Below are 13,195 nucleotides of genomic sequence, written 5' to 3' on the forward strand. Positions count from 1 at the left end.
TCATTTAAACTACAACAATTAAAAAAAAAAAGAATGGACGTGGGTAATTTGGGGAAGGGTAAACATTTCCCCTTTGGGAATCTGTTGTTATTGTTTACTGTTTGCTTTCCATAAATAATAATAATGGCTTTAAAAAAAAAAAGTGTCTACCTGCAGCCATGTGTTTATGGAATTTTCCTGAAAATAACAGATCAGGAGGTCTGTAGCTGTTTTGACAAATAAAAGAAATCGAATGAAAATTGCAGTCAAAGCTGCTATTTCAGAAAATGGCACTTTTAATTCCTACCACTCAGAGCTCAGAAAGAACTGCACCACAAAACACCAGAATTCTAGCTTAAAGCGAGAATAATTAGAGATCAAGAAATTGGGTTACCCCATAACATTAAGGAGAGAAGAGTGCAGGGTCTCTAAGAGAGATTAATGTCCCCTTTGAGCAGTTTCCTATAATTTCATTGTATACAGAGAAAAGGCAATCATGGTTAAAACACACACACGTACGCACACAGTAGATACAGTGCCATTCCCTCTGTTTTCTGGTACATGCTTGATACTTAACCTCAAAGCAATTCCTTTTCAGATGTCACCTTTACATTTAAAAAGCAAAACCCATCAAGTCTCAAGGTCTGGGAGCCATGCTAACATTTCTAATTACAAATATATCTACACTGATAAAGTGCCATGAAGACATACTGAAGTTTCCTTTTAAATGTGTTTGAAGAAGCATGTCATAATTATATATGACTTTCCAACATGTCTGAAAACACTTAAGTCTAAGTGTGCAAATGGACTTGCCAACTTTTTTTCCTAGGCAGCCTTTATGGTTCAAGGTCTCTGTCGAGAGAAGCACACCATAAGGACAGCTTAGGGAATCGCTGGCAAAGACATTGAGGCTGCCCCCAGTGCAGAAGAACAAATGTTTCTTTCATTGCTTCAGTTGAAACAGATGTTTCCATTTGGGAAACACTGGCCAGACAAACATCTGGTAGTATAAGAAATGGCTGAGTTAAGATGTCCCCAATTTAAAACATTTGCCAATGTAAGATGGCCCACTGTCCCCAAGTCTGTGAAAATAATTGTTTTCCTAAAGTGATAAACACTCACTTGCAGCTGTCCCACTGTCCACTCATGCTTGTACATTTTAGTTCTGCAGTTATACTGGTGAAAATCACCTAAAAACTGCGTTCACCAGGCAAGGGAACAGTTTACTTAAATTAAAGCATATAAAGTGGGACCCAGTGATATGGCCCTGAGCATCCCCAGCCTTTCAAATCCTTCTCTCTCTGGGGCACTTTCTCCTCTGCCTCCCACGGAGAAAGCTGCTGGGAAGGAACACCTGACTAGCTGGGCTCCCCAAGTGGGGTGGGTGTGGGAAAAGAGCATCTAGGTATTGTAAGTGAAAACCTAAAAACATAAATATTTTGGTTTTATGTTTATTAGAAACTAAAAAGATTTTATGCAATACATGGTGGAATTACCTTTTTTACATTTCAAAAAACATTTGGATCAACTTGAGGGGAAGGGATCTTGAATGCATTCCCCCACCCGGGGTTTTTTAAGCCTCTTCATCTCTAAAGATACAGGTGGAGCTTTAATAAATGCCTTGGTGCTCTCCCCCGAGGTCACTCCTCTTGTCAGCAGCGGCAGCCTCTCCAGGGAGCCTGGCTCCTCGGCCACCATGTACTCCAGATGTGCCTTATACCGTCTCTCTGTTCTTTTCAGCCCATCTTTGGAGTCCAGCAGCAAGTGGCGAGGCAAGCCAAGGCTTTCCTGTCCCTGGGGAAGATGGCGGAGGTGCAGGTAAGCAGGCGCAAGGCCGGCGGCGAGCAGTCGTGGCTGTGGTTTGCCACAGTTAAGTCGCTGATCGGCAAGGGCGTCATGCTGGCGGTCAGCCAGGGCCGCGTGCAGACCAACGTGCTCAACATTGCCAACGAGGACTGCATCAAGGTGGCGGCCGTGCTCAACAACGCCTTCTACCTGGAGAACCTGCACTTCACCATCGAAGGCAAGGACACGCACTACTTCATCAAGACCACCACGCCCGAGAGCGACCTGGGCACGCTGCGGCTGACGAGCGGGCGCAAGGCCCTGGAGAATGGCATCAATGTGACCGTGTCGCAGTCCACCACCGTGGTCAACGGCAGGACTCGCAGGTTCGCCGACGTGGAGATGCAGTTCGGCGCGCTGGCGCTGCACGTGCGCTACGGCATGACGCTGGACGAGGAGAAAGCGCGCATCCTGGAACAGGCGCGGCAGCGCGCGCTGGCCCGGGCCTGGGCGCGCGAGCAGCAGCGCGTGCGCGATGGTGAAGAGGGCGCGCGCCTCTGGACGGAGGGCGAGAAGAGGCAGCTGCTGAGCGCCGGCAAGGTGCAGGGTTACGACGGGTACTACGTACTCTCGGTGGAGCAGTACCCGGAGCTGGCCGACAGCGCTAACAACATCCAGTTCCTCCGACAAAGCGAGATCGGCAAGAGGTAACACCCTGGCCGCTGGGCTGCGGAGGAGACGGCGCGCGTCCTCTTCTAGAAGACGGCCGAGCCGGCTTGCTGCCATTTCTCTTGAGCCTAAACCACACCTTTGCTCAGATTCTTCTGTAGCACAATCTAAATTGGACTCTCCAGGCCGAAGAGCCTTCCAGGAGAATGATACTGCTCTTAAAAAAAAAAAATCAATAAAAAAAGAACAACTCTTTTTCTGAATGACCTTAAAGGTGATCGGCTTTAAAGAATATGTTTACATATGCATATCGCTGCACTCAGTTGGACTGAAAGTATTAAGAGAAAAGAAAAGAAAGGAAAAAAAAGGCCTAAACCTTTGGTGGTAGGCTGTCTGTTCCTTAACTAAGGTAAAAATTCGTACAGTGTTTCCAAATATTACCGAATCGTTGACCTTTGCTTACAAGAAGTAGTCTCTCTGCATAGGATGTGATATATTATCGGTTAGTTTTAGAATGTGGGGCAAAGTTACTGTTTATAGACAACCCAGCTGCTTTCCCTGTGCTGCTTTGTAAAAGGACATTGGCACAAGTGACCTCTGCGACGGCGGGGATTTAATAACGGATTTTACAATGCTAACATGGTTTGCCTTGGGGAAAAAACTGGCAACTAGAATCCTTGTCACTGATGAGCAAAGGAAACCCTGATTTTTTTTGTAAATTATGTGAGACCAGTTGTTTATGGATTTTTATATGAATTACGATTTACTGTACATCAAATATTAGTCTCAGAGGAGTTAATTTATGTAAAGTGTTTAAAAAGTTTATACTTAAAAATAAAATGATAAAAACATGTGAACTGTGTGATTTTTTAAAAGGATTGCACCTTTTGTTATCTGTTATAGCTGTACAGTATAAATTATTATATTGTAGAGATATAACAACTTATGCCTATAATGTCCAGAAGTGTTCATATTTTTGTATTAGGTTGAGAAAATGTGCAACTTTCTATCATTAGATAGGACAGTGCAATCCTACGTGGGTGGCTAATCAGAGAACTGCTCCTTTCTCTTCCTTCTCTTTTTCATGAAGTCGGTGTCCTCAGCCGTTCCGTACTGAGGGGCAGAGGAGAAAAGGAAGGCTGGTGGACTGTAAAGGCAGACATGAAAACAGGGGAGGAGGGGTCCTTTGGCCCTCCCTCAGCCCGAGCAGTAGACGCGGGGTTGATATACTTGTTCACCAGGTTTTTACTGTGTCTGTTCCTTGACGCTCAGTTTCATGATGGACGAGACCACATCAGATGCTGGGGAAACGTTTATGAGGAGGGAAGGATCTCATGTAGTGTTGACTATAGACATGTGTCTTCTTTAGACCTAGGAAAGATGGCAGCCGCCAGGGAGTGGTGAGAGAGCCAGATGGAGAAGGTCAGTGTCACTCACTAGGGTTTGCACCCCCGGGTCATCAAGAGGGACAAAAAACGGGAGACCAAAGCTCCTGTGAGCCCACATGACCAAACCTCCTGGGAGCTGGTGTGAATGGCTGCCGCTGCTCTGCGTGAGGGAAGCCCAGGTGGCTGGCAGATCCAACTGGAAGTGGCCTGACAGCAGCGCCCCTCCAGCTCCACGCGTGCGGGAGCCAGCGCCGCCACCATCTGCGCCTCTGCCGGCTCAGCCGCTCTCCGAAATCTCTTTCGTGAGCACTAAATTCAGCCACAAAAATATTTTTAGAAAATATTTCTCAGTTCATTGAGCTATAGTACACACTGTTTTCCTCTCTGTATAATGGTGATAAAATATAGCAAGTGAACATGTCGTAAATATAAAGGTTCAAGTGATGTATTGAAAATAATTTTCTAACTGCTTTGTATGTATCACATACTCTAAATTGCACAGTAGATGTGTTTATTAAACAGATTGGCTGGGAAAGTTTCAAAATAGCTACTGAATTTACAGTATCAGTGCTATTACTGTCTTTGTGTATTTGGTAGAGCATACCGAAGTAATTAATCTTCTAATGAATGCTGATATTTTATTAGTATGAAAGCACAGATTAGCATTAATATTTTTTATCCTGGAAATCCTTTGGCAAGTATTATGAAGCCCAAATTTAGAAAACTATGAGATTTCAAACCACATAAACATAGCTCTGTTTTACATGTTATTTTTAACTGTTAACTTAGGTATTTGCAGTTCTGTTGGATGGAACTTGTGCAGGACTGTATTTAGCATGCTGTAAGTACTTTTGGGTGAAATAGGCTCTGGGTCTAAATTCTCAGAAATGCTTCTGATGTATTGACCATGAAAAGCTTGTACCACATGACAGAAGTCCTCTTCTTGACATGGACTGGTCCTTTACATTGGCACCGATAAACAACAGATTCAGAGTATCTCCTGGTGCTTATTTTAGATAAAGTCAAATCAACCCAAGTAGTGTCTTGTTAGTAGGTATAATGAGCCTATTTCTTTCTAAAAAGACTTGTGATCTGGACATGCTTTTACAAGAAGCAGTGACCTTGGGAAGTATGTAAACAAAACACCTTTTTCTAAGAGTTTGGGGGAGGGTGGGGGACTATATAATGAAAAGAAGTAGCTTACCAAAAAAAAAAAAGAAATTGATATTCAAAGTATTTTAGGCAAAGCCAGTCAAAAATGCTTTCATGATATTTTGAGATGTAAATTTTGTCTGATTTGTATTGTTCTTTTCATTTGCCTTCTTAACTTTATATGTGACCTGAATTTTCCATAACTTGATGACTATAGATTGCATCTAGGCATTCCAATAAAAGCCAACCCAATGTGTGTGTGTTTATATATTTCTTAAATCTTGTCCTAGCCAGTATTTGATTTTTTCTGTTTCGAGTGGAAGATGCAAATAGATGCAGTTGTTGGGGTATTGATTCCTCTGCAACCCATTGGTAATATCTCTTATTTATTTATTATCTTTCTGTCCACTGGCCAGACTGCCAGCTCAGCAGAGTGCACTTCACAGGGGACGCATCCGTGGCCTACTTTAGAAAAACAGTAAATACACCCCCACAAGCTGAACACTATCACTGTAAAGAATTAAAAGAAAAAAATACCGCCCATTACTACTGCAGAGCAGGCCTGGAGCCTGTGGTCCTGGCAATAAGTGTACTTAATTAAAACACTTGATTAGAATAATCAGTTTGGGCCTGATAGGCTCCAGCCTCCTGGAGATGTCTAAATCTACATATAGACTGGCTGATTAGGGGATGTTTAGCTCAGCAATTCTGAGCTGGCAGGCCAGGGCTTTGATTTTAGTCTGAGAAGGCAGACTTCATCACACTTGCTTTGTAGTGACAACCTCAACTTGACAACATGTTGATCCAACAAGAATCAGGTCACTCCACTTGGCTAGCAGGTCTTATTTTTTTTCTCCTCAAATTACAGTTTAAGATGTTCAAACTGGGAAATCCAGAAAAACACAGCTACAGTAATCAGGAGAACACATGAGAATTAACTACTTTCATTCTCTACACTGCTTTTCCTGAAAGTAATGTATGGACAAATGCAAAAAAAAAAAAAAAAGTAGGTAAAAATTATATCTTCATAGCTTAGAAAATCATTTTCTGGCTATAGGATATGCTGCTGCCACAGCCTGTGATGTTTACATCATCCATTTACCTAATAGTTGCATGTGATTTTAAGGGCTAGACCTGAATATGAGTACACCTCAATATAAAAACTTCCACTCAAGCCCAGTCTCAGGCACTTCCAGAGAATCCCGCCTTTGATGACCTCCCTAACCATGCTCACTAGTCTCTCTGGTTACCACCTTTTCTTTCTCCTTTTGTCCTGCCCCATTCCCAAAGAAGCTGTTTCTCTCATCTGGCTGAACAGCAAACCAGCTGTGTGAGGTGCTTTTGAAATGGAGAAATCCAAACGAGGAAACCAGGATGATCTACCTCATGTTCTGTCTGTGGAGAAGCCACCAGGCAGGGCTCACTTGTTGTGGTAGGTCCACCTGGACCAAGAACTGCCAGCACACACCTGGGGTGGAGGAGGACGCCATTTGAGCTCCAGCAGAGTGGAGCAAGCCCACCCATGGGAAGCCTGGAAGAGCAACCTAGCGAGATCTTACCCGTTCAACAGACTCCCATATTTTAAAGGAGTGATCTTCTAGCATCCTAGTCCAAGGAATGTATCAAATTCTAGAAGCTGGAGCCAGAAGGGATTTAGAGATACTGCAGTAGAAGTGGAAGTTTGATTCAGTTGCCCACATTCACAGAAGTGGCTCATGCCAGGGTGAGAAGAGACGTCCTGTCAGCAGTCCTTCACTGCTCATAGTCTCCTGCTAAAGCTTCCACCCCCATTCCCACTGGGCATTCCGTCTTTCCAAAGCTGCCGTAACTTAGAGTCTTGGCATGCATTTTTTATTATACAGAGATGCCCCTGACCCACTGACAGGGCACAGGCCTTGAGTTCCCTCTGCCTGACAATATTTCTAGCTTCTCAGCCAGGGATAGGCGATCCAGCCTCGAAGTCTTAGTGACTGTCCATAATATCTAAAAAGGCTTCTAAAAAAGAACACTGATTTGCACACATGCGTATGTCAGGCTATTTACTTAGATTTTCTGTAAGCTATTCATCTGTCTTTGGTCATCCTACTTAAGAACCAAAACCAAACCCATTTCCCTTGAGTCATTCTGACTCATTGTGACCCTACAGGACAGAGCAGAACTGCCCCGTAGCGTTTCCAAGGCTGTGATCTTTACAGAAACACACTGCCACAGCTTTCTCTCATGGAGCAGTTGTTGGGTTTGAACTGCCAACCTTTCGGTTAGCAGTCAAGTGCTGAACAACTGCGCCACCAGGTTTTCATCCTACATAGACCCATGAGAAAATAGAAATTAGTTATAAGTAATTATTAAGGAGCCCTGGTGGTGCAATGGTTAAGCAGTCGGTAGTTTGAACCCACCAGCCATTCTAGGGGAGAAAAGACCTGGCCCTCTGCTTCAATCTTAGGAGACCGTATGGGACAGTTCCACTTTGTCACACGGGGTTGCTATGAGTCAACTCAAGGCCACACAACATTTTAACACAGAGGTAAGCCAGAGTACCAAAGATGTACCGATAAGCCGCATAATGAGTATCCTCTCCTGCCAGAGTTCTCATTTGCTATTCACCACCTCTGCAAGCAATGGTCTCTTGATGTCAGTTAATTACTGATAACTTTTAGGTAAATTTAGTAAACCTTTTCATTTGTGCGCTGACTTAAAATTCTGTCATAGAGGAATACAGGATTCCTAGAGCCCTGTGAATGGAGAATTTACCATAAACTGATTCAAAGCCTAGAGTTACATCACTATTCAGTTTAGAGTTAATGCGTTCCACAAAGCAAATTTAATAAATCCTTCTGGTACCTAAGCTGAGGAAAATTAAAATTAGAAGCATAAATTGTGACTTCTAGGGTAAGCGAGTGGCTTGGCTTAAGTCTTCCTGCTTGTAGGGTGAACTGTGAGTGAGGCTTCAGCAGACCCTAGACACAGCCTTTCTGTCCCCACCAGGAAGGGAAATCGAATTCTTTTACAGGTGTGGAAAGAATTCCTGAATTCCACCCCAATGGCAATTTCTATACGGCATAGCTCACTGCATAGAGCTGACAAGACTTACAGGGCCAGAGCGAATTCTTTAAAATTTTCACAAGTTAACTTTATCAGTGGGCTGTGAGGGGAGCAAAAATGCCCAAGGAATTAAAATGACAAGAACTTTGATATGACTACAAGGCTGAAAATGGAACTGCCCAGTGGACATCTATGAGGAAGCACACCAAAGGCTCTCTTCAACCTCAGGGTTATTATCACATAATTGATTAATGACCACGTAAGTGAAGAAACTGCCCTAGCCCCAGTTAGCCTCTGTGATTAACACTAGGGAGATTCCAGTCCACCGGTTCTAAACAACGTTCAACAAAGATCATCCCCAAGACTCCTGTCTCTACATTCGTGATGCCCTTCTATCTACACCCCCTCTGTTCCCTTTCTCCTTCTCCCTCCCTCCCTCTCTCTTCTCTCTCTCTCTGGATTTACCTTGGCAGTAGCTGTCTGGTTGCAACTGCTGGGGTTGGATCTAACCACATATCCTTCTAAGGCTCAGAAGCACAATGAAACCTCTCCCTTGGTAGACCAGATGGATTTTAAATAATTACCCAAGGTGTCATAGAGAACCAGAGCCTCTCATTGCTGACTTATTAATAAAAGGTTTTAAACTAGCAGATTAAAAAAATCTCACTTCTGCTATAACATCACTTTTAAGTTCAAGCCTGTAGCCAAAACAAATGTTCAGGTTTGGGGTTTATGCTTCATTCTCAAGCATCGACAAGTGACAATACAGAAGACAGAGGAGATGCAGGATGACTAAGAGGGAGGGAAATGGTCAGGGCTGGTCTCACACTGAGGGAAGGGCACTTGGAAGGTAGCAAAGGAAAGACCATCTTTCCATATCTTCCACCTCCATCCTGGGTCTCTCCTCTTGCCTTCCTCTTCATTTCCAGGGCTCTGGCTTCTGTGGGAACGAAAGGCCGTCCCAACACCCGGTGGCACAGCGAGGAGGGTCTTTAGGATACTTCCACCCCCAGAACGCCCAAGGAGAGTCTGAGCCCAGCCTTAGGGCTGCAGGGCGCGTCCTCTCACGTTCCCCTAAGTTGATGCTGCTGCCGAGACACTGTGAGAAAGCGCTCTAGCGCCCCCGAGTGGCACGCATCGCTGGTGAGGAAAGCCGTCCAGGTCAATGAAGCAGATCCGGGACCAGAAACTCCCCGCCCGCCACTCTCCAGCCTGCTCTGTAGTTAGGCCAATGCTAATTCTCCTCTAGCTCCCCATCTTTGCTCTGCCCACCGAGATTCACACAGAAAACGATTACTTCTGCTTCACGCACCACCTCGCTGAGGCCTGGTCCTTGCAAAAATCTCTCCCGTAAGATTTCCCTTCACGTCAAGCAGAAACTTTGTCAAACAATGTTCCTCTCGCTTGGCGGATCAAAACAAGGCCCTTCCTCCGGGAACTGTCTGCTGGCGATCTGAGTTTCACAGCCCTCTCCCCCGCCCCCCAACAGTGATTTCTGAACTATCACATTGTTACCCTTTTACTTTTCGTGTTAACAGCCCTGCCGCTCTGGAGAATTTCCCAGAAGGACAGATCAGTTAAATGCAGAGTGGCATTTTTATTTCTGAGGGAGTCAGGCTCTCCAGGAAAGTGCTAGAGTGACAGCCTGGGAGACCCACATCGCCCCTGATTCACAGGGCAGCTGAACGTGAGCCGTGCTTGCTCGCCCACCTCTGTGCAGCCGGCCTGGGGCCACCCGGCTCCCTGCTCTGCCCAGCCCGCAGCAGCCACCAGGAGGAAACAGTCGTGGATTCAACCCTTTGCCCGCATGTTGTCACCCAGAGAAGCCAATGGATGCTAATTTTAAATGGCAGCCTGAGCTGGTGACCTGCCTTCACAAACCGTTAGTGGCTAGAGTCCATTGTCATTTTAGGAGGACTCTGGAGGCCAGAAGGAGCCCCTGGGTGGTGCAAACGTCAACGTGCTTGGCTGCTAACCAAAAGGTTGGAAGTTAGAGTTTGCCCAGAGGCACCTCAGGAGAAAGGCCTGGCGATTTGCTTCTGAAAAATCAGACATTGAAAACCCTATAGATTGCAGTTCTACTCTGATACACATGGGGTCACCATGAGTCAGAATTGACTTGACGGCAACTGATTTGGTGGGGGGGCAGTAAATAGCCCTCTTTTCCCTAACCAAATTCTTGCTGAAATGAGAAAGAAGACCAAAGATGGCAAATGAAAGTCAAAATATCATCTTAGCTGAAGACCAGGTTGGAGGAAAACAAAAAGACCTACTGACTGTATGCCCAAATTAGGTAGGTCACCACACTCCCTGGCAGGGCAGGCATTTCCTCATGGGGGCAGGAAGGGACAAGGGCCCAGCGTGCCGGGTTCATTCTCCCCATTCTCCAGCAAGGGTAAGCTACTCTCGTGTCCCCTCAGAACCGGAGTGATGGGGAGAGAGAGGCTGTGGAGTGAGATACCCACACACACCAAGTGCCACCAGGGAGGCAGGGGGACCTAGGAGGAGGAGTGCTGCCCCAGGTCTCAGGACCCCTGTGTGCCTGAGGCTGCCACCAGGGGCTTGTGTCCTAGGTAAGTTGCCTCGCCCCTGGGCCTCTGTCGAGGCAGGAGGTGGGCTTCCATCATCTATGTCAAGAGCCTACTTCCAGCTCCGACACTGAGTTTTGCAGCTTGGGACTGCCTGGGTCCTAAAACACAGGTTCTCGCCTCGGAAGCACAGACTGGCATCCCTCCAGAGCAGGAGGGCCTGTTTTATAACCGTTGGCCCAGCCTTAGTCCTTTGCCCTCACTCCCAGACCCCAGAGCTGGATTCTCTGCAAGCTGAGATGGGAAGGAGAGGGGAGCCAGGGCTTTGGACTTCTGAAGGCGATTACTCCCCAATTACTCTCCCACTTGTTAAGATGCTCAGATGCAGGCAGCAGACTTGCCTCACTCTGTAAATCAAAGGGAAACGGGACTAGCTTTGCCACAATTCAGGGCTCTGTCTGCGGCCTCTGCCAATTAGTGCTCCAGTTAATCAAACTTAGCAACTCCCTGGAGAGGCACAGGCTGGGAGAAGCTCTGGAGCTGTGGAGGCCTGCTTGTTAGTCCCAACCCTGCCTGACCAGAGTGAGGCGGCCACGTGTTGCCTTTGCATCTCACTGTTCTCCATTGTTTAAAGTGGGCCAAGGCTCTGTCCCTGACCCCGCCTTCCCATCCTCCCTTGCACAAAAGCTGCTGGAGAGAGAGAGACAGGGAGAGAGGAGGGAAAGAGAGAGACTAGAACTCATGGAGAACTTAAGGCTGTTGTCCAGACAATCTCAGTGTCTCCTAGGAAAGCCCTGGAAGCACTAAAACCACACCACCGATGCTGTGGTCACGGAACCAAGCCATGTTAGGAGGATCTGTCTCCCTGTAGACTAACAGGCAGAGGGGTGGGGAACTGACCAGGACTCCCTGGCACCTCTCTGCCAAGGCCCCACATCCTTCCCTGCAGGAAGCAGCTTACAGCCGCCCCTCCCCTGCCCCAGCGCTCACAGACATTTTAAGATGGTGAAAACAGTTGGTGAATATTAGGGATGAATGTCTTTACTCGCACGTAGAACAATAAACGCCTTCAAAACATTGCTACAGCCAGCAGCCCTGGGCTTTGCCAGTGCCCAAAAAGAAACCCCCAATGCACAAGGAGGTGGGCAAAGGAGGAGAATGCAGGGTCCCTGGGCCCACCTCGGGTGGTGCACAGCACTGTCCCTTTCTCCCTCCTGGGCCCTGTGTGGCCCTCTGGGCACCCCAAGGCTCACTCGATAATCATGGTGCTCCAGCTCGTGGCAATTACTATGCCCGAAGTAACGGCCCGCTGCAAGGCCATCAAGTCCAGGACTGTGGGGGCGAGCGGATTGTACCATTTTATCTCATCAGTGATAACACTCCATGTTTGTGTGTTTGCCTCATCTTTTCATGTGCCAAACAAACAAACAAACAAACAAAAAAGACAAGGTTCCTGGCAGCTTCTGCCAAACTGTGTTTACCAGGGAAGAAAACAGTAATTAGTGGCCTATCACAGCCTCACACACCTCCCCAGGGGCCACCCCAGGACAAGCTGGCCACAGGGCAGGGGCAGGAGAGTCCCCAGAGAGGGCCCTTCCCAGCAGTACAGCTGCAATGCTGCATAAAGGCGTGTCGAAAAGCTCCAAGAACCACACTGAACAAAGTTAAGTGCTGCTGAGTTGTGCAGCCCTGAGGCCCTGCCTCTCCCCTACGGGGTCCCCGTAGAGGAGGGAGGGAGCTCCTTGGAGGGAGCTTTAGCACTACAGCCAGCCCTCACCGCATCTGAATTCAGAGTTAGAAAGACGGGGGCTTAAAACCCACCTGGGCCCAGCCCAGCCCAGGGTGGCCAGCCCGGGCAAGCACTGCTCCCACTGCTGCCCTCAGCCTAACTTGTACCCCCAGGGAACCTCTAGAAGGGTTAGCTGGGTCTGTGAAGAAACCGTCATCCACCCTCCCCCGCCACACATACAACCTCCAAACACCCCATACATATACACACGCACACCACACACACACGCACGCTCACCACCACCCCATACACACAAACGCACAAGTACACACATCCTCCCTAGCCCTCATACACATACACACACTCTCACCACCCCATCATGAACACATATACAAACACTCATCACCACACCATATACACACAAATGCACAAGTACACACATCCTCCCTAGCCCCCATACACATACACACACTCTCACCACCCCATCATGAACACATATACACACACTCATCACCACCCCATATACACACAAATGCACAAACATGCACACCCTCACTAACTAGCCCCCGTACACATACACAGGGACACATACATATACTCACCACCTCTCACTCTCTCTCTCTCTCTCTCTCACACACACACACACACACACACACACACACACACACACACACACAAGCACATACATGTTCGAGCCCTCCTTTCCACTGTTAGAGAAGTCTCTCTCCAGGGTAAATTTTTCTTTTTCTCACTGTGAGGGACTGCTTGAGAGGGACACTAAGTGTGCAGTCAGGCAACCAGGCCCCCAGCGCATCGGCTTCCCTGGACACCCCTGCTGTGGGTGCTCTGTTGTCTAGTTACTGCACCCACCACTGGCAAGCTGGGCAGAGTCCTCAGGGACCAACCACCAGGGGAAGGGGTCC

General features: G+C 47.2%; 1 protein-coding gene across 1 annotated transcript in view; it reads left to right on the top strand.

The window, feature by feature from the left end:
- TENM3 (teneurin transmembrane protein 3) overlaps window positions 1-2,516 on the top strand; it is a 660,303-nt gene extending 657,787 nt beyond the window's left edge. Inside the window, exon 28 of the mRNA XM_004389020.2 lies at window positions 1,720-2,516. Coding sequence (XP_004389077.1) covers window positions 1,720-2,475 — 756 coding nt within the window. The 3' untranslated portion in view covers window positions 2,476-2,516. The remainder of the gene's footprint in view (window positions 1-1,719) is intronic.
- Window positions 2,517-13,195: the final 10,679 nt, after the last annotated feature.

This window comes from Trichechus manatus, unplaced genomic scaffold, assembly GCF_000243295.1.
Source record: "Trichechus manatus latirostris isolate Lorelei unplaced genomic scaffold, TriManLat1.0 scaffold00230, whole genome shotgun sequence".
Classification (NCBI taxonomy): Eukaryota; Metazoa; Chordata; class Mammalia; order Sirenia; family Trichechidae; genus Trichechus; species Trichechus manatus.